The sequence below is a fragment of the Pristis pectinata genome, chromosome 25, assembly GCF_009764475.1.
Source record: "Pristis pectinata isolate sPriPec2 chromosome 25, sPriPec2.1.pri, whole genome shotgun sequence".
In the NCBI taxonomy this organism is placed as follows: Eukaryota; Metazoa; Chordata; class Chondrichthyes; order Rhinopristiformes; family Pristidae; genus Pristis; species Pristis pectinata.
In genome coordinates, this window is record NC_067429.1 from 11,083,255 (window position 1) to 11,103,236 (window position 19,982).

At 41.2% G+C, this 19,982-nt stretch overlaps 1 protein-coding gene across 1 annotated transcript in view; it reads right to left on the reverse strand.

Annotated features, from left to right (window-relative positions):
* The window catches only part of znf385c (zinc finger protein 385C), a 157,835-nt gene extending 142,812 nt beyond the window's left edge, over positions 1 to 15,023 (reverse strand). The window contains exon 1 of the mRNA XM_052038724.1: positions 14,945 to 15,023. Within this exon, the coding sequence (XP_051894684.1) occupies positions 14,945 to 14,954 (10 nt within the window). The 5' untranslated portion in view covers positions 14,955 to 15,023. The remainder of the gene's footprint in view (positions 1 to 14,944) is intronic.
* Positions 15,024 to 19,982: the final 4,959 nt, after the last annotated feature.

Genomic DNA, 19,982 nt, shown 5'->3' on the forward strand with positions numbered 1-19,982 from the left:
AGTTCACTAAAGTGGGCTGCAGCCTTAAATCTCAATGTTAGACATCTAAGGAATAACTTTCTGACTTTGCTCTGCCCTTCAGGGACACAGAAATCAAAACAGAAAACGAAGACAAAAGAGACTGCAGTTGTTGGAAGAACTCAGTGGATCAGGCAGCAACTGTGGAGGTAAAAGGTGTACGTTGATGCTTCAGGTCAAGACCCTGCATCAAGACTGAGAGGGAAGTTCCTGATGCAACGTCTTAACCCAAAACATTGACATACACCTTTTGCTTCCACAGATGCTGATAGCATTCTGTTTTTGCTAAAAACGGAAAATCTCAACTTAGGTTTTTATTTCAGATTTCCAGCAGCTGCACTCTGTTTCTTTCCTATTAATTTTGAAAACCTGGGTGCAACTCAAACAGCAAAACAACATCCTTCCAACACAAATTTGTATTTCCATTACACTGAGCACAGCAGTTTGTAAAATTGGAATTATGCTGCTGAGCGGTCTCATCCTTGCTAAAGGGTATAGATAACATACATGCCAAAAATGTCATTTTGTGTTTTCTGGAGAGACTTCACTGCAGATCGGCAAAAATCTGTGAAGATTTGCAAAAGATCAGTCCACACAAAGATCTCATGCCCGGGGCTCAGACAAGTCTATTGCATTTGCTCTACTTCATCTGTATTAAGCTGCAACAGTCTCTGTCCATACAGGTTGGAAACATTAACAACAACCCCACCTTCTGCCTCTCCCGAAGCTCATTCATTTATCTACAAAGCTTTTATCTTAAAAAGAAGAAACCATTTAATTAGATCAACTTGAAGCTGCCACATGCAACTTTGGACAAAGCACTGGGAAGTCTACTCCCTTTTCAAATTCTTCCCAGGTTTCTGCACTTAGTAAGTGTCCAAACAAGCTTGTGCTGTTCAAACTGAAGATAAGGTAATGATATTTCAAACTTCACACTCTTAGCCCATAGCCTCATTGTCAGGAGTGCATGCCAGAAATTTAGATATGGGTGCTTTGTAGCAAATCCTGAACTGTTATGATAGATAAATCACCTGAATTTTTATCTCACTCTCCTGGTGGCCAAGGCTAACTGCCAGGAAAAGTCAAAAAGTAGCTCAATCACTCAACTCAGGGCACATTCATGATGTGCATACTCAAGAGTCATACAGTGTGTAACAATATTCAATCAAAGCAGAAAACGTCGACCAATGGAACAATTTTCAGTGAATTGCAGGTTTAGTGAATGTGTGATGATAAGAGTGAAATATTGTCAACAGATGGAAGACATTACATTTTGCAACCAATAAATATACAGATGTAAAATGAGATTTCTGTATAAGTGACACAACTTTAAACATTATGCAAGGTAATAATGCAGCAGTAGAATATAATAGAGTATAAATGAGACATGTAAATTGCATTATTAATCTAAATTAAAAAAAACTACAGCAGATATAGCAGCAGTAAATTCCAATACCTAATCCACTCTGGACACAAAGACAACTCATGCAATGGCAGACTATGCCTGCACATATGATGGCTCGTGAGCAATTCAGTTGGATATGAAATAAAATGTGAATAGTTCTCATTCTACCTGCATCAGAAGCTGTCTAAATGGAACAGAAGTATTGATTTCATTCCAATTATGAATACAAACTACTAAAGTGGATACAATTAATTGCATGAACTCCAACTTGCTGTCGCTTAAGTATTTTTAATTAGTTTCTGATGTCTGAGAAAATTTTGTTGATAATTGTAATAAGCACACAAATATGATGATTCTAGAAAATCATACAATTCACTTTAATTCACTTGTTCATTTAATCTGCTTATCTATGTAAAAATTAATGGTCCCAACATAATACAATTAAGCAACCCATGTAATAAATAGTAATGAAATGAAAAAACACAATCAAAATACATGTCAAGGCAGAAGAATTTGGTTGGATTTAGGGTCTAAAGTGAAATATTTTTTCCATAGGAGAGTTCAGAACTCTCACATTTTTATTGTCTCTATTAACCTGGAGTATTATTGGTAAGAATTATATTTAGGACTAAAGGCTTCGACTTCTTTCAATTTATATAAGCCACCAAAGGTACGATTGCTAAATTTGCTGATGAAACATAGCAAAATAAGTTAGGGAGAGGACATAAAGAGATTACAAAGGGATACAGATAGGTTAAATGAAGAAGCAAGTGAAGTGCAGGCCATCCCTGGGTAAGGAACGTGTTCTGTTTTTACAGAGTCGATTTTGTCCATAAGTTGGAAAATACACAAAAATCCCTTGATACGGTAACCATAGCTTCACAGTATTGTAAGGCATGCATCAAATGCACACAAGACTGATAAGAAAGAACAATTACTAAAAGGGAAGAGAGAAGAGAGAAAACTAGTTCTGCTGCTTGTAGGAACAAACATCCATAAGTTGGGCATTCTTAAACCAGGGATGGCCTGTATAATGTTGGAAAAGATGAACTTGTACATTTTTGGCAGGAATGAAAGAAAAAATAAAATCTCAGTGGTGAAAGAATGCAAAGCTCTGAGATATGGGGGATCTGGGAGTGCTAGTGCATGATTTGCAAAAGGCTACTATAAAGGTAAAGCAAGTAATTAGGAAAGCTAACAAGATGTTATTGTTCTGTTTTTATATCTGTTTTTCTTATCCTACTTGTGTAAATTTAGCTTGCTGGACAGGTCCCAACACCTTACCATTAACACATTACACAGAAAAGAAGATACAAGAGATTCTGCAGATGCTGGAATCTGGAGCAACACACACAAAATGCTGGAGGAACTCAGCAGGTCAGGCAGCATCTGTGGAGGGAAATAAACTGTCAACGTTTCAGGTCGAGACCTTTCAACAGGACTGAGAAGAAGCTTAATGTGTGGTATCTACTGCCAATTACAGAAATTCCCTTTGTTCTACACATCCTTCCTTCCTCCTCCTCTCCTACTTAAACCAACTTGTATCTCTCTCTTTCCCAGTTTTGATGAAGGGTCACATATGCTGCCTGACCTGCTGAGTATTTCCAGTATTTTCTATTTTTATTTCAGATTTTTCAGCATCTGCAGATTTTTTTTTTGATTTTCAAAATGTTGTTGTTTATTGCCAGGGAATTGAATGCAAAAGAAGGGAGGTTATGCTTCAGTTATTTAGGGCATTGGTGAAATCACATCTTGAGTACTGTGTGCAGTATTGATCTTATTATTTAAGGAAGGATATTAATGCGTCGGAAGCAGTTCAGTGAAGGTTTGCTAGACCAATACCTGGAATGCTTGGACAAGTTAGGCTTGTATCCACTGGAGTTTAGAAGAATGAAAGGAGACTTAATTGAAACATGTAAGATCCTAAGAGGTCATGACAAGGTGGATGTGGAGAGTATGTTCCCTCTCTGAGGGAAATTTAGAATTAGGAGTCATTGATTAAAAATAAGGAGTCATAATATGAGGTGAATTTTGTTTACTCTCAAAGAACTGTCTTCCTCAAAGGGTAGTGGAAGCAGAATGTTTAAATATTTTTGAGGCTGAGTTAGGTAGATACTTGATAATTGAGAGGGTGAAAGTTTACTGTGGGTAGACGGGAATGTGGAATTGAGCTTACACTCAGCTTGAGGAGCTGAGATACCTGCTCCTGCTCCCAAATCAATATGATACTTAGATATCATACATTTTGACAGTTAAGAATTTTACATATAATGCAATGAGTTTTATACATTGTTACCCTTTACATGGAAATATATTTCTGTTCACAATTGTGTCACGGATACAGTGAAGGCGCTTTGGTTAACTGTCATCCAGCATCTCACCGCTATGTGAAATGTCCCAGTAAATATTGCTGAAGATCACATTGCCAAGAAAATTTCCATTAATAGAACACTACAGCCCAGTACAGGCCCTTCAGCCCACAATGTTGTGCTGACATTTCATCCTGCTCTAAGATCTATCTAACCCTTCCCTCCCACATAGCCCCCTATTTTTCTATCATTTATGTGTCTATCTAAGAGTCTTTTAAATGTCCCTAATGTATCCATCCCTACAACCTCTGCAGGCAGTGCGTTCCACGCACCCACCACTCTCTGTGTAAAAAACTTACCCCTGACATCCCCCTTATACCTTCCTCCAATCACCTTAAAATTATGTCCTCTCGCGTTAGCCATTGTTGCACTGGGAAAAAGTCTCTGACTGTCCACTCGATCTATGCCTCTTATCATCTTGAACACCTCTATCAACTCACCTCTCATCCTCCTTCTCTCCAAAGAGAAAAGCCCCAGCTCACTCAACCTATCCTCATAAGACATGGTCTCCAATCCAGGCAACATCCTGGTAAATCTCTTCTGCACCCTCTCTAAAGCTTCCACATCCTTTCTATAATGGGGCAACCAGAACTGAACACAAGTGTGGTCTGACCAGAGTTCTATAAAGCTGCAGCATCACCTCGTGGCTCTTGAACTCAATACCCCGACTAATGAAGGCCAACATGCCATCCACCTCTTAACAACTCTATCAACCTGTGTGGCAACCTTGAGGGATCTATGGACATGGACCCCAAGATCCCTCTGTTTCTTCACACTGCTAAGAGTCTTGCCATTAACCTTGTATTCTGCCTTTGAATTTGATCTCCTGAAGTGTATCACTTCACACTTATCCAGGTTGAACTCCATCTGCCACTTCTCAGCCCAGCTCTGCATTCTATCAATATCCTGTTATATGGCACGGTAGCGTAGCGGTTAGCGCGACGCTATTACAGCGCCAGCGATCGGGGTTCGATTCACGTCGCTGTCTGTAAGGAGTTTGTGCGTTCTCCCATGTCTGCGTGGGTTTCCTCCAGGTGCTCCGGTTTCCTCCCACATTCTAAAGACGTACGGGTAGGTTAATTTGGGGGTTTAAAATGGGCGGCGCGGACTCGTTGGGCCGGAAGGGCCTGTTACCACGCTGTAAATAAAAATCAAATTTAGAAAAATTTAAAAAAAACTTGTTGAACTGATATGTAACAGAGTTGAAATAAATTTCCTTGTTGTTAACCGTGGCACAGATTAATGCTGTTCCATCTGATCCTGATCAGATCTGTTTCTTGCTGATGCCTATATTGGAGCCACTTGACCTTCATTGTTTAGTACCCAGCAATTCTATACATCTTAAATGAATCCTTCCTGCCAAAGTACTATAGAACTATCAGGATGCTGGAAACGTTGTTCTGCCAAGCAGATACTTACAATTTAACAAACCGCACAGGTCCACATGCTTATCTGTCACTCTATGCCATGGTGCAACCTGATGAAAAGTTGTGATCTCTCAAAAGCCAATATAATATTGTTTATCTCATTCAAAGAAAGTAGGCTAAGAGGGAAGTATTCTATGTGCCGATCTCAAGATCCTGACAGTCATTGGGAGAACGGTTTGTTGGACATTGCATGCTGACAACCCACCGCTTCCTTGTATGAACAAAGAAGCAGAAACAATCTCAATTTTCAGATCCCTGAAGCATTTCCATGCCAAGACGGTGGCTGATGACAGACTTCTTGTGGCCTAACCTGTTAAACCGATTCCTAACCAACATCATCAAACCACAGTTGACCAGCAACGTTCAGCCTCCTAATTAAAGGAATGAAACTCAAAATTAAAACAACGTAGTAATGTAATAGAAACCATTGTATAGCATTTAATTGACTGATGATAATTTATTCATCAATTTGTCATGTCAAGGACTCCAGAGAAACTATTTTTTAATTATATCTCGATACAAATATGCTTTAAATGGACAGACAAATTATGAGCAGGAATAGGCCACTGAGATGTGAAACTGGCCATTTTTCCATTGTGTTAATTCCCTGATCCTCCCAAGCAGGCTCTGTGGTCAAGCAGATGATGGCTGTTGTGACTACCAGCCAGAGACCAGGCTGCTAGAGTCCATCACCTTCACCCAATTCTCCTGCTGGCAAGAGGGGTAACTTATGGTAACCAGATAACTTACCAACCTGCATGTCCTTACAACGTGGGTGGAAACCTGAGCACCTGGAGAAACCCATACGATCATGGGGAGATTGTTCAAATTCTACACAGATAGCCTGAGATCAGGATTGATCATGAGTTGTTGCAGTTGTGTGGCAGCAGTAATATCTGCTGCACCAGCATGCCACCTGTACATGCATTTGTAAAATTTAGAATATTGCTTCTGTCTTTAAGGTCATGACTCACGTACTCATGTCTGCGTGGTTAAGCACAGCTCAAATGCCATCTATAAAATTCGCCAATGACACCACTATTGTTGGTAAAATCTCAGATGGCAACAAGGAGGCGTACAGGAGTGAGACAGATCAGCTGGTTGAGTGGTGTTGCAACAACAACCTCGCACTCAACTTCAGCAAGACCAAGGAATTGATTGTGGACTTCAGGAAGGGAAAGTCAGGAGAACATGCACCAGTCCTCAATGAGGGGTCAGTGGTGGAAAGGGCGAGCAGCTTCAAGTTCCTGGGTGTCAACATCTTGAAGTATCTATCCTGGGCCCAACACATTGATGCAATCATGAAGAAGGCATGCCAACAGTTCTAATTCATCAGGAGTTTGAGGAAATTCAGTATATCACCAAAGACTCTTACAAGTTTCTGTAGCTGTACGGTGGAGAGCATTCTGACTGGTTGCATCACAGCCTGGTATGGAGGGTCCAATGCACAGGATCGCAGGAGGCTGCAGAGGGTTGTAGACTCAGCCTGCTTCATCACGGGCACAACCCTCCCCGCCATCAAGGACATCTTCAAGAAGCGATGCCTCAAGAAGGTGGCATCAATCACTAAGGACCCTCACCATCCGGGACATGCCTTCTTCTCATTACTACTATTGGGGAGGAGGTACAGGAGCCTGAAGACCCACACTCAATGATTCAGAAACAGCTTCTTCTCCTCCGCCATCAGATTTCTGAACGGTCCCTAAACCCATGAACAGTACCTCATTATTCCTGCTTTTTGCACTATTTATTTCCTTTTGTAATTTAAAGTAATTTTATATCTTTGTACTGTACTGGTGCCACAAAACAACAAATTTCATGTCATTTAAGTCAGTGACAATAAATCTGTTTCTGATTCTGAGGTAATGAAAGATTAACTCATGAATAATCAGCTTAATTCATCTTCTTCCATGCAAAAGCAGTTAATTGCCCAAAATATATGTCGATTTGTGACAAACACTCTGCTTGGCAATAAGATTTCTGATGCTCTGAATTGATGTGGAACCAGTTATTTTAGACATTTCAAACAGCAAAATGAAAATATGCAAGAGAAAGAATTTTGGCTAGACTGCTGCAAAAAAATTGATAAGTACATTTAATTTAAAATGGAACTGTGTTCTTTATTTGATGTTGGTTAAAATGGTTGGTCAATATGTACGACCTTCATGTCAGTAAAGTAGTTTAAAAGTGGCTGGGAAGCCAGATCCATTTGCAAACTGCAATACATTATCCAAATTTATCCCAGGACCTGCATTCACACTCTGAATGTGTATCAACATGGAATATATTCTGATTAGGAGTTCCATGACAGGCTTTCAATCTAATACAGTTAACCTCTTTGCTCAGTGCTGACAAATTTTGCTGAGGGGCCCATTAAATATCATCAAGTCCTTGTTAATATTTGCAAGGAGTCTAATACTTGCTTTAAGGCAGCTGTCCAGGACACTAAGAAAGACGTCAGATGTATGTCAGGTGCCCTTGTGGTGCTTGATTTACCCCTGCAAAATTTACATTTTGACCCTAATTAACGTCCATGAAAATCCCACGATTTCAAGCCCTTTGCCTTTGATCAATTTAAGCGCCCACCAGCTTCACATCCTTACATTTATCATCAAAATGGGAAACTAATAATAACACATTAGGAAAGAAATTCATTCTCACCCATGTATGCTAAATGAGCAGTACAGTAGTGTCTGTGCATTGTACCGTGTTTCCAAAATTCTGCTTCATCAATTTATTGCTTGAATTTTCCAGTTTTAACCAGTAAAATCAGAACAAAAGCACCCCCGATGGCTCACCTGGAAAATCGTTTCTATCTGACAAAAGGAAATCTCAGTGCTAAGCCATAAACATTCCCTATGCAGAGTTTTCATTCATTTTGCTTTAAGAATGTTGCATGTACCTTTCAAAATACTCATTCAGACCACTGACCAATCCTGTCGGTCTGTGAGATGTGCTGGTCAGTGGCCTGGTTGTGGCGATAAAGGGAGGTAGAATAAAAGCACAGGCAGGAGCGGGGTAATAAATGAGGGTGTTTGTGTTTACGTAAAAGGAAATCGGGGACAAAGAAGTAATTTTAGATAAAGCTGGAACCAGTCTGTGCTTGTTATTATTATTGATTTTAATTTTAATCTCAATGAAGACTGTACAATGATGCATCTTGAGTGCTTTTCAGTCTTAATAAAGACTGAAAGTTGATGCATCTTGAGTGTTTTTTTAAGTAACCAAAAATATCTGATTTGTAGAACACTAATAAGTAACGAAAGAAGCATTCCTGAATTGAACCTGGAATAATAACTAGAAGAATCAAGCCCTAAATATACTACATTGTGCATTTAATGCATGCATCCAAGGGCTTATTTCTGGCACATTATCTCTTAAGCTATTATGTTTAGGAGCTAGATTTTTCCATTGTGTCAGGATCCTGAGGCAATACACAGGAAAGAAAAACGAACATTTCAAATCAATTTTAATTTCCCAGTAAAATCCATCTGTCCTAGACAAAATTTGTACTTCAGCCAAGCAGCTGCCAAAATTGAATGCAGCAACTCTCACTTTATTGAACTGAAAGCAGAATACATTATTCTAATCACACTCTCTATATCTTAGTTCACTCTATAGTCCTATTAACATTAAGTGAATTTAGATTGATTCTGAGCCTAATGAACTCTGTTCACAGTAGAGAAACAACAGATGTAAACTTTTGCAATCAGCTATGACAAATAGTCAATAATATGGACAATACACTGAGATTTTGACGAAATTTTGTTTTTGATTACAGTATTCTATTTGAGCTTTGTTTATTAATCTACCACCTCTGCTTTCATAGACCTTTATTCAGAAGGGTACAATCTGAGTTTCAATGGCCTCTCCTTTGGCTCTAGCACCACATGGGGTGTTTTTCACTTCATGATAACAATTAAGACAGGTGGGTGCATTTGTTTATAGCATAAAATGCTGTCACGACTGTGCAGTAATGCTGATGGCGCAGCCCCTATTGTCTGATTATAATGCCCCTTCCTTCTCTGTCGAAAAGGACACCACCAGGTATAATACGGAAACCGTCATCAACCTGGCCTGGCACAATTGTGCACAGCTAGAAAATGCTTCAAATGGTTAGATGAATAGCACATTACATGTGGCTTGTCACATTTGACCACTAAACTAACAGACACCGGGAGGAGAGTATAGTGCTGCGGATATCTCAGGAACACAACTCTCTACCACATGCTACTGCCTTTATTTTATGTCTCTGTGACACACAATATCACAGGATCTCAGCTCTGACATTGCTGATGTATTGCACTCACAGTACATTAGCAACTCCACAGTCATGGGCAATCTTTAAAGATTACTTTTTGTGTTAACCCTCGTGAGCTAGGCAAAAAAATGGATATTGAATTTTTTCCCCCTATATTGCAAAGCAAGAAAGCTGTGTGCTTGATTCAATGGATTTCTATCAAACATCTGCCACTCCACTGTACATTCCTGAAAAATGACATCATGCCATTGCATAGATTTGTGAAGAATGACATTAAACATGGCAAGTGCATGTCACAACTCTCACCTTCTTTTGCACAGGCTAAAGTGCATCCATTTTCTCAGGGAGGCAGGGAAACTGTTTTCCTCCAACATCTATCACACGTATTTTTCTTCAAAAACAACCTTGTGGACTTCACGGTACCAAATAAAAGCTGGGAAATTCAACCTTACACTGCCGGAAATGGAGCAGAAAGAACAAGTCTTAGATGCCGGAAAGGTGAAAACAGTGGACCACTAATTTTTCTGGACTGTCTCTGCAGAGGACTAACTGTACTTTAGATCACATCTAAGCATTTCTAAATACTGCTTGAGATTATCTGTTCATTCAGCAAATTGCAAGATCTAGTAGTTGCTTAAAGGAAGACCCAGCTTCACGGTAAATCGACATGAATCACTTGCAGGAGGAAGAGCTTAAATCTGTTTTTATTTTCAGCAAGGCTACATTTAATCCTCATCACGCAGTAATGAATTTTTCAACTCTGCTGTAGTCAGAAAATATGGAATGGTTCCTCCCAGCCTGCCTGGAATAGCCACCAGAGATCTAAATTTAAGTTAATTATAGGGATGAAATTAAGAGGTAAACATTCTTAAAGTGCCAGACATCTTTCCCTCCTTCTGTTGCTTTCTGAACAAAACCAGGAAAATCTAGATATCAGCTCCATCCCAACAAGATCAGGATTTGACCTGCCTTGCTTGGATGAATTTTCATGTTCAAGGATTCAGTTCCACTTCCCTCCAATCCCTAACTAGATGTCTCTCTCCCTTCCTCAGTATTGAGAGAATTTGAATGTGAATCAGTTGGGTTGACATCTTTCTGAGCTTGTCTCCCAATTTTACTTTCATATCCCTGAGCCTCAGTAAGAAAATAAGAATGAAAGAGCCCATGGCAGTATAAAGATAATTTGTCCCCCACAAGTTTTCTCATTTGAACTTCTGCAATGGACTTTCGTGTGGATTTTTTGCTGTGTCCAATTAATCTCTTAAATACAAATACCATGTGACCACTAAAGCTTAGCCAACAAAACTCGAATACATTCATTCATACTAAAAGATCCAATTCACCTAGAGAGACAAGAGGCAATTTATGGGTTCACAAAACAGTAAGTGGGCTTGAAGCTGTAATCAAACAACATGAATGGATGAATTTTGATTGGTGACCAAGGCCAATCAAAGGCCACTACTAAGGCCAATCCCTTTATAATAAAATGAGAGCACTTGGAACATGAGTAGAGCCTCCAGTTGTAAGCTTGTTGTTTAAAGTAGGGGAAGGTGGTGAGAGAAAGGAGGGAGAGATGGAAGATCTAGTCAAGTTGTAGATCTTAAACCTTATTTTCATCACCTTAACTCTTTGATGGTCAAACTGCATGAGACTTCCTTGTTGAACAAAATGTTAACTCCCAGAGGAACACCAGCCCTCAGATTCTATTACGTTCCAGGGATAGCAGGTACACTAGCATTGAGCTGCTTTGTTGTCCTGGACCTTCAGCCACACAGGGGAACAAGTACTGAATACACACAAAAAAGAGAACACTGCAGGCCAGTGCTGAACAGATTGTGGACTGAATATTGGTCAGACAGTTTACACACCTCACTAAGTCAGCCAAGGTACTTTATTATCTACTTTATTTAACAGTCTGATTTATGCATGGTTCAAATCCATTCTTGCATTCAGACTCTTCCACCGTACTGTCTCAGATAACTCTGCCCTACTTCCAGGAGCTCCTTCAACCATACCTTTGAAAGGGTTTACACGAATCAATCTCTTCCACCACAATACATTTTTGTAATGTGCATGCGTGCAAACACACCCATGAGAGTTGCACCGTGAGACATGACTATGTTTTCTCCTGTCCACTTTTAAAGATTTACCTGTTGGATGGAGAGCAGTGTTTATGACAGCAGCAAGGAAATACCAGAAAGAGAAGGGTCATCCATCAATGCTGAACTGCCCCACCTGGATCTAGACAATATCTCCCTTCAGGGACCTCATGATTGTGCTGATTAGAGAGCCTAAAGCAGATAAGGATTCAGTATTTTCCTTCTGAACAACATGTCACCCATTGTGAGAAAATTATAAATTCAAACAAAGCACCAAGTAACTCATTACCCTGCAACCTGCATCTATAATCTGCATCAGAGAGAGTAAGACAGCCTCCTCCCTGTAAAGTACACCCAGAAACATAAGCCGCCTCACAGTATTCAGTTTCAACAGGCCTATTCTTGTGAATCTTGGCTCCTAACAATCTGCCCTATGTAGGAGTGGGAATAAGTTGGAATAACTGTGGTAGTAGTAATCATGGTGGACAGCTGTGCAGGAGCAGCTGACGGCAAGGAACAATAATTGCCGGAAGGAATAGCTTACATTCATCTGCAGATCTGGGATCCACGCCCCATAGGTCCTGATTCTAAGTGAACAATGGATGCTGAACACAAGGGTTTGCAAGAATGAGGTGAGACTGCTAACTTGCAGCCCCTGAATTGACTGTGGAGGATTCCACTGCCCACATCCACATACTTGTGATGAATAGACTTGTAGAAATGTAGAAACCTCCATAACCATCTCCAACAAGATGACCGATGGCAGCAGCCAACACACCAGGGACATCTTTGGTAAATGCTCCCTGGCTATTCAATGGTACCAACTCCTTTCACTAGGTTTCCCTGTAGAAAAAGAACCATTTCTCCTGGCATCACCACAGTCATTGGTGCAATCAGTCTACTGGCTTCCATGGACTAGAGTTGTGCCAACTCAGCAGCCAGTGTTAGGCCATGGTGGTAGCTGAGGAGTTGCTGTTTCTTTGCACAGCATCACATCCAGAGGCTCCTGCTGACAGTACACATGGCAGGCAGACCTCATCAAGTGATCCCCGGATCAGTGCAGGGATTGGACCTCACTTCACACTGCATTCATAAAGACAGCACCTCCAGCAATGCAGTACTTGGAATCAGCAGTCCGCTGGAGCTTAAGGGCATAAGAAACAGATACAGGGTTAGGCCGTTGAACCCTTCTCCCTACACCATCATTCAATAAGATCAAGGCTGATCTTTTACCTCAGCGTGAAGTTTGCTGCATGAACTCCATATCCTTCAATATCCAAACACCTCCCAATTTCTGAATATACTCAGAGACCGAGCCTCCGCAACCCTTTGGAAGGAGAATTTCAAAGATTTACTACCCTTTGCTGAAGAAATTTCTTCTCATCTCTATTGCGAGTAGTCGACCTCTTATTCTGAGACTGTGACCCCTAGTTCCAGATACCCCAGCCAGGGGAAGCATCAACCACACATCTACCATGTCAAGCTCATTAAGAATTTTCTATTTTTCAATTAGATCAATTCTCCTAATCTCAAGGAATTACAGGACTAAATTGCTTAATCCCTCCTCATATGAAAAACCAACCATCTCAGGAATAATGGAGACACAAGAGACTGCAGATGCTGGAATCTGGAGCAACACACAAAAAGCTTGACGAACTCAGCAGGTCAGGCAGCATCTACAAAGGGAAATGGACGGGGTCTCGATCTGAAACATTGACTGTCCACTTCCCTCCACGGATGCTACCTGACTCGCTGAGTTCCTCCAGCTTGTTGTATGTTCATCCCAGGAAAAAGTCTAATGAATGAGAGATTAATTTGCAGAATATTTACTACAAGGAACCCAGGAGAAAAGCAAAAATCATAGCAGCATTAAAAGAAAGCATGCCCGTTTAAAGTTTATTTCTCTGAATCCTAGTTGAAGGAGGAAGACCGATACTCGTGTGTTATCAAGTTGAGTGGTTAAGATTCTGTGTTCTTTCCAATTAGCAGTGGAGAGAATGGGACATGTCAGGCAAACTACGACATGAAGGAGGGGCAGAGTAACCAAGGTAACCAAGGAGGTCATATGATGAAACCTCCAGGAATACATCTGACAAGAGTTGGTCACTTCATGAGCACTGCCCTTGCTTTAATTGAATGCTGCACCTACCACAGTGATAGTAGGAAGTGTGTGGGTGGGGTGGGGGGGGGGGGAGGATGTGTGGGTGGGTGGTTTGTTCCTTGATTGAGGCTAATCCTCATGTTATCTTACTGATTTAGAAAGAAAAGTCACATGGAATATTTTCAAGCAATGCTGAATACATCTTTGAAAGCATGTTGTCACACTCAGGTAATTCTACCTTATTGAATAAAAGGCACCAGTTGCCTTGCAGCAACATGACTCGAGATTACCATCAGAGGCCTAATATCCTGGTTGGATGTTAATCAAAGGTTCCTTAATGGTGAAAATGAGCTGTGAGCCACTCACTGGCAGATTGATTTCATACATTTTTGTTAATAAAAATCAAATATCACGTAGTTTTACTTGCATGCTTTATACATTACTTATCAATTGTTTGTTGAAGAGAAGTATTTTTCCACTGATATGCATTTACACATAATCTGATCTAGTGTTCTGTTTCATAACCTTTAAGAGTTAAAGGGCTGTACCTGCCTTTTTTCTGGCCAACAACTTGCATAATTCAAAATAAAAAAAGTATGTTAAGTTCACCTTTAATTAAATCTGCTTGATTTTGTAGCACAGAGAACAGCAGGTAACATCAGCCACTGATGCTCATCTTAACACAAGCGGACTTTGGTGCATGAGGTCACATTGCCCATTCACAGGTTTCTCAAAGCTGCCAACAGACAACATCTTACTTTCAGATCAAAAGACTTTCCTCTTGGAACAGGGTCCTTAATAAACCAGGCAATTACCTTAGCTACTCATTTACAGAGCACAACAGAATTCAGAGGTAACTGAATATCTTCTTTACATGTTTATCAAACATTTTATGCCTTATTAAGCAGATCAACAATAAAGCCTGCTCCCAGTTATCTAGCTGGTAAAATCTTGATAGCAAGTGCTTGCCTCTTTCAGCCACTATTAAATATTTTTGTGATGTCGAGCAATGATGAAAAGAAGTGCCATAAAATAAGACTGGTTAAAATTCACTCAAGAGGTATTATGACAACACTGCATCATAGCGGCAAACTAAGATTAAATCCAGCTTCAGCCTTGCTAGCACTTGAAAAGGCTTCTCGACTTTTCTGCCGTGTCGCTATCTCTGTGCAATCACGAGCTGAGCAATGCTATAGCTCTGCCAGATGAAAAAGAAATTCCACCATCCCCTGTGTTTAAAGTTCCCCTTCCTTTTCTTACTCACCAAGAAGCATTCTCCCACAAGATGAAGTTGTTGGAGGCCAGCTGTTAGTTCAAATGTTGGGAAATCAGCCAAAACAAAGACCTCCTTGAACAGAATATCTCTCCCGGGCAACTTAATTCCAAATGCTACAGTTACACCTTAAAACTCAGTGCTCCAGTGTTCTTGTGCCTCTAGGGTAGCTGAATGTCCTCTGCAGCTACTGGTTTCATTTAACCCAATCACAAGGGGAGATGAGAATTAACAGCCATATGGCCTTTCCCACCAAAGGTCCCGCAGACAAAAGAGAAAAATCAGCATGAGAATTAGAGGGGAGGGAACATAAGTGAGTGAAGTTCAAATATCTGCCTTCACAGGGTAATGCAGGCTCACACTCTGTCTTCGGCAGTGGCTCAGGGTAAACTGCAGAGCAGGCAAAGCACAGAATCCTCCAGAACGAGGGGCTCAACTGCATCAATCACATCCCGAGAATCCTTCTCCTTTTTCCTGTCTGCATTAACATGCAAGGCAGCACCTTCAAAACACAGGAACTTAAATAGAGTTATTCATCTTTCCTGCCTCCGTTACTACCTCCGTTCTCCCCAGCCACGCGCAGCAGACTGGGAGAGGATGCCTGACAGGAGGCTGAAAGATGAGAGCTGGTCAATTTATTTTCTTTTATACAAGAATCATAACATTCCTCTGAAATGAAAGAGCTTCTCTATGTGACATTCACTGTACATACTTGCTGGCTTACCAGCTCTGGATGTGGGTCTGCCTGGCTGTTTATAGTACTGAGGTGAAAACTAACATTCACTGCCTCATTGTATGCTTTGAAAAGATTTGCATTTTAACTTGTGAACCCATGCTTGAAGTTTCCTTTACTTTGCAATTATTATTTTTAACCAGAAACTCTATTGAACACCCTGTTACACTTTATTTTCCTCATTTTGTCTTTGCTATACAGGTGTTACTTTAATAGTACTGGAGCATAACAAAAACTGCACCAGCGCCATAAACATGGGTCTGTATCCTCTTGAAGCTAATTAAATAAAAGCTTTCATTTGCGGTGACTGAATGTAGTGTTTGGCATTATGCGGAGTCATCAATACAAGTTCTCTATGCCCCAAGGGACTGGGATAGTTACACAGTAATCCCAAATTTAATGAGGGTGGAGGTGGGGTGTGCTAGATGACTCACATAAGTCAGTTTGCTGCAGAGCAAACAAAGTCAATGCACCTAGAAAACAGTAAACTTACAGAGTATGGGAAAGAGAGACTGTAGCAGCTTCCCCCAATAAAACTGGGGTGTCTTCTCTAGAGAAGTGCAGTGAGTGGAGGATGTAAATTATGTGCACTAAATTAGTTTGTCATGTCCAGCAACAAATAATCTGCTGGAGGAACTCAGCAGGTTGAGCAGCATTTGTGGGAGGGAAGGAACTTCCACTTCCTCTGGCAGCTCATTCCAAACACTGACCACTCTCTGGGTGAAGAAGTTGCCCCTCAGGTTCCTATTAAATCTCTCCCCTCTCACCTTAAATTTACACTCCCTTGTTCCTGGGAAACAGACTGTGCACATTTCACTGTGCGCAGATGATGCCACTTTCAGGGAACATGTACTTGTACTTCTAGGTCCCTCTGTTCTACGACACTCCCCAGGATTCTACTGTTCACTGTGAAATCCTACCCTTATTTGTCTTCCCAAAATGTAACACCTCGCACTTATCTGAATTAAAACTCCATTTGCCATTCCTTGGCGCACTTACCCAGCTGATCAACGTCTCTCTGTAAACCCTGATAACCATCTTCAATGTCAACGACACCACCTATTTTAGTGTCATCTGCAAACTTACTAACCATGCCTTGTACATTCTCATCCAAATCATTGATGACAAGCAGCAATGGGCCTGAGAGGAGAACAACATTGGGCTTGCCAGTGGCATCATTCCTCCAATCAAACAGTCTGTTAACATTGATAGTGGAAACCTCATTGTGAGGAGCAGCAGGTGGGTGAGGGACTCGCTTACACCCACTGGCCTGACATTGACGTTGGTCTGACATGAATCACCACCCTTGTGGGAAGAAATCAGGAAAGAATAATATTAACCAAAAATATATTTAAGTCCTCTTTGGAAATCTCCAAATAGAAACAAGTTTTTTTTTAAGGATAACTACGCCCTTTACAAAATAAAATTAAATATGTAGGGAAGTTTGATCTAGAATCTGAGTGAAAATCTTAGATGAAATAAGTGCTCTGTTATTCTTGACCAAATGCAGTGAACTTTACATCATAGATGTTCAAGAATTGGAGTAGGTGTGATCCTTATTTAGAGTTTTTTAGGAGACAGATGGTCCATTGAAGCCCTACCTAGCTATTGGAATGAATTGAAGAAAACCTGACCAACAAGCCAAAAACCCACTCTTGCGCAATAACTGAGGTGTAAGTGCACGTTGAAGGAAGCTCTGAAGACAAGCTACAGTTGAATGCTGAACACCACTTATCCCTATTCCTTTATTCTGCTGAGACAGTGAAATAGAACATAGGACATAGAACATACAGCACAGGAACAGGCCCTTTGGCCCGCAATGTTGTGCCGAACTAATTAAGCTAATGACATCTAAGGCCTTCTGGTCCATATGCCTCCATTCTCTGCAGGGCCTCTCAAACCCCTCTATCGTATCTGTGCATTCCAGGCACCTGCAGCTCTCTGTGTAAAATACTTGCCCCACACAGCTCCTTTGAACTTTCCCCCTCTCACCTTAAATGCACATCCTCCAGTATTAGACATTTCGACCCTGGGAAAAAGATACCGACTGTCTACTCTATCTGTGCCTCTTATAATTTTATAAACTACTATCAGGAGTGCTTGCCTTATTCTTGCACAATAAAATCTACTTCCCTGTAGGATTCCTTGAACCCTCCCCACAACTTACAAACAACCCACCCCCATTCCCAAAATAGAACTATGGAGGGAATGAAGCTGATCATATTAGTTGCTAATACCTTCATTGTAGATATGAAGACCTGAAACTCAGCTGGGACGACCTCTCACAAAGATATTTAGGTAAGGTATACGTCAGGCCTATGAAGGAAGCATAAGGAAATGCTTCTAAGACACTGAACGGATAGGGTCTGGAGTGCAGTGCTGGGGGCAGTGAAGGCAGACTCATTCCTGGGTAAGTACTCAGAAGGAAGTTATCTACAGGGCTGTGGGAAGTGGGATGAGCTGGATGGCTCTTGTTTACAGCCATAGAGTCAGAGACCCACAGAGATACACCATGGAAACAGACGCTTTGACCTCTCCGAGTCTGCATTGACCATCAAGCTGCCATCCTACCGTAGCCCATCTATTCTGCCCACATTCCCATCAATTCCCCCCTAGGTTCTCCCCTACTATTTACAGCGGCCAATTAACCTTCAAACTGCACATTTTTGGGGTGTGGGAGGAAAATGTAGCAACTGGGGCAAACCCACGTGGTCACGGAGTGAACGTGCAAACTCCACACAGACACACCCAAGATTAGGGTTGATTCTGGGTCGCTGGAACTGTGAGGCAGCAGTTCTATTAGCTCTGTTGTGTGAGTCTGGGGGAAACGACATTTCGTTCCTCCATGTGTTTTTATAGCATATGGGTGAAAGACAATAAAGTATAACTTGAACTTGAACTATTAGCTGTGCCACTGTGCTGTCCTGCTGCATAGCTTGGATGCTGTAACCTATCTTGTTACTTCTTTTTTTTACACTATTTATTTTCATAATTTATAATAATTTTTATGTCTTTGCACTGTACTGCTGTTGCAAAACAATAAATTTCACATCATATACAGTAAGTGAGAGATAATAAATCGGATTCTGATTCTATCTGTGATTCAGAGTTTCTCCCACCCAGAGAGAGGTATAATACCCCTCACCAAACCGAGGGGGTAGAGCCCAGAGAGGAGAGAGTGCAGGAGCAAAGATAAAAACTACTGGATCTTGGGAATCGCTCACCCATTTAATTCAAACCGCATGCAAAATAGTGAACACAAATGTTGTATCCGTGAGCAGAACCAGTAGGTATTGTGTACGATGTTGATGCCCAGTGGACTGCCTGCCATTGTTGCTGGTGTGCTCTCCATTTTGTACAGCACTGTCATGACGTGAATTTATTTGTTACCGTTTCAGCAGATAACCCGCTGGAAACCTCTTTCCTTCTGAGGAAGGATGAGAGAAGCAGAAGACTTTGAGGTCAAAACTGGACACCCCTTCCTTTAAGAGAGCCTTCGGCAGTCCCAAATGGTGCCTGGGGTTGCACACACACTTGGTGTGCTGTGAAAGCCCAAGGGAAGTCAACTATAATGTCAATCAGCATGTAAAACTCATTTAACACCAGCACTGCCATTTTGGGGCTCAAAGTTCCTCCAGCTGATGTCCTCCCTCAACCACCCATGACAGATGCTGCCTGACCTGCTGAATTTTTCCAGCAATTTTTGTTTTTATTTCAAATTTCCAACATCTGCAGTTCTTTTGATCAACAGAAGTAAATAGTTGGGAAGAATAATTTGACCTCAGTTACAAGAGCTAAGCATGCAGTATGTTAACAGCCTTACATCGTGTTCTGCTTCTGAAATTCAATTTCAGCAGGCACGGTAGTGTAGCGGTTAGCGTAATGCTATTACAGCGCCAACGACCCGGGTTCAATTCTGGCCGCTGTCTGTAAGAAGTTTGTGTGTTCTCCCCATGTGTCTGCACGGGTTTTCTCCGGGTGCTTGGTTTCCTCCCAGATTCCAAAGCTGTACAGGTTAGGAAGTTGTGGGCGTGCTATGTTGACGCCGGAAGCGTGGCGACACTTGCGGGCTGCCCCCAGAACACCCTACGCAAAAGATGCATTTCACTGTGCGGTTCCATGTACATGTGACTAATCAAGATACCTTACCTTAATGCACACTTTGTGGGTGCAAGAGGTGCTGAATTTCAGGAAATGTTGATGTTGAGTTATTACAACAATATGAAATTAAAGGAATGGGTCAGATTGCATACAATTCCACCTCAGGAACAGAAAAAATACATTATGCGTTATGTG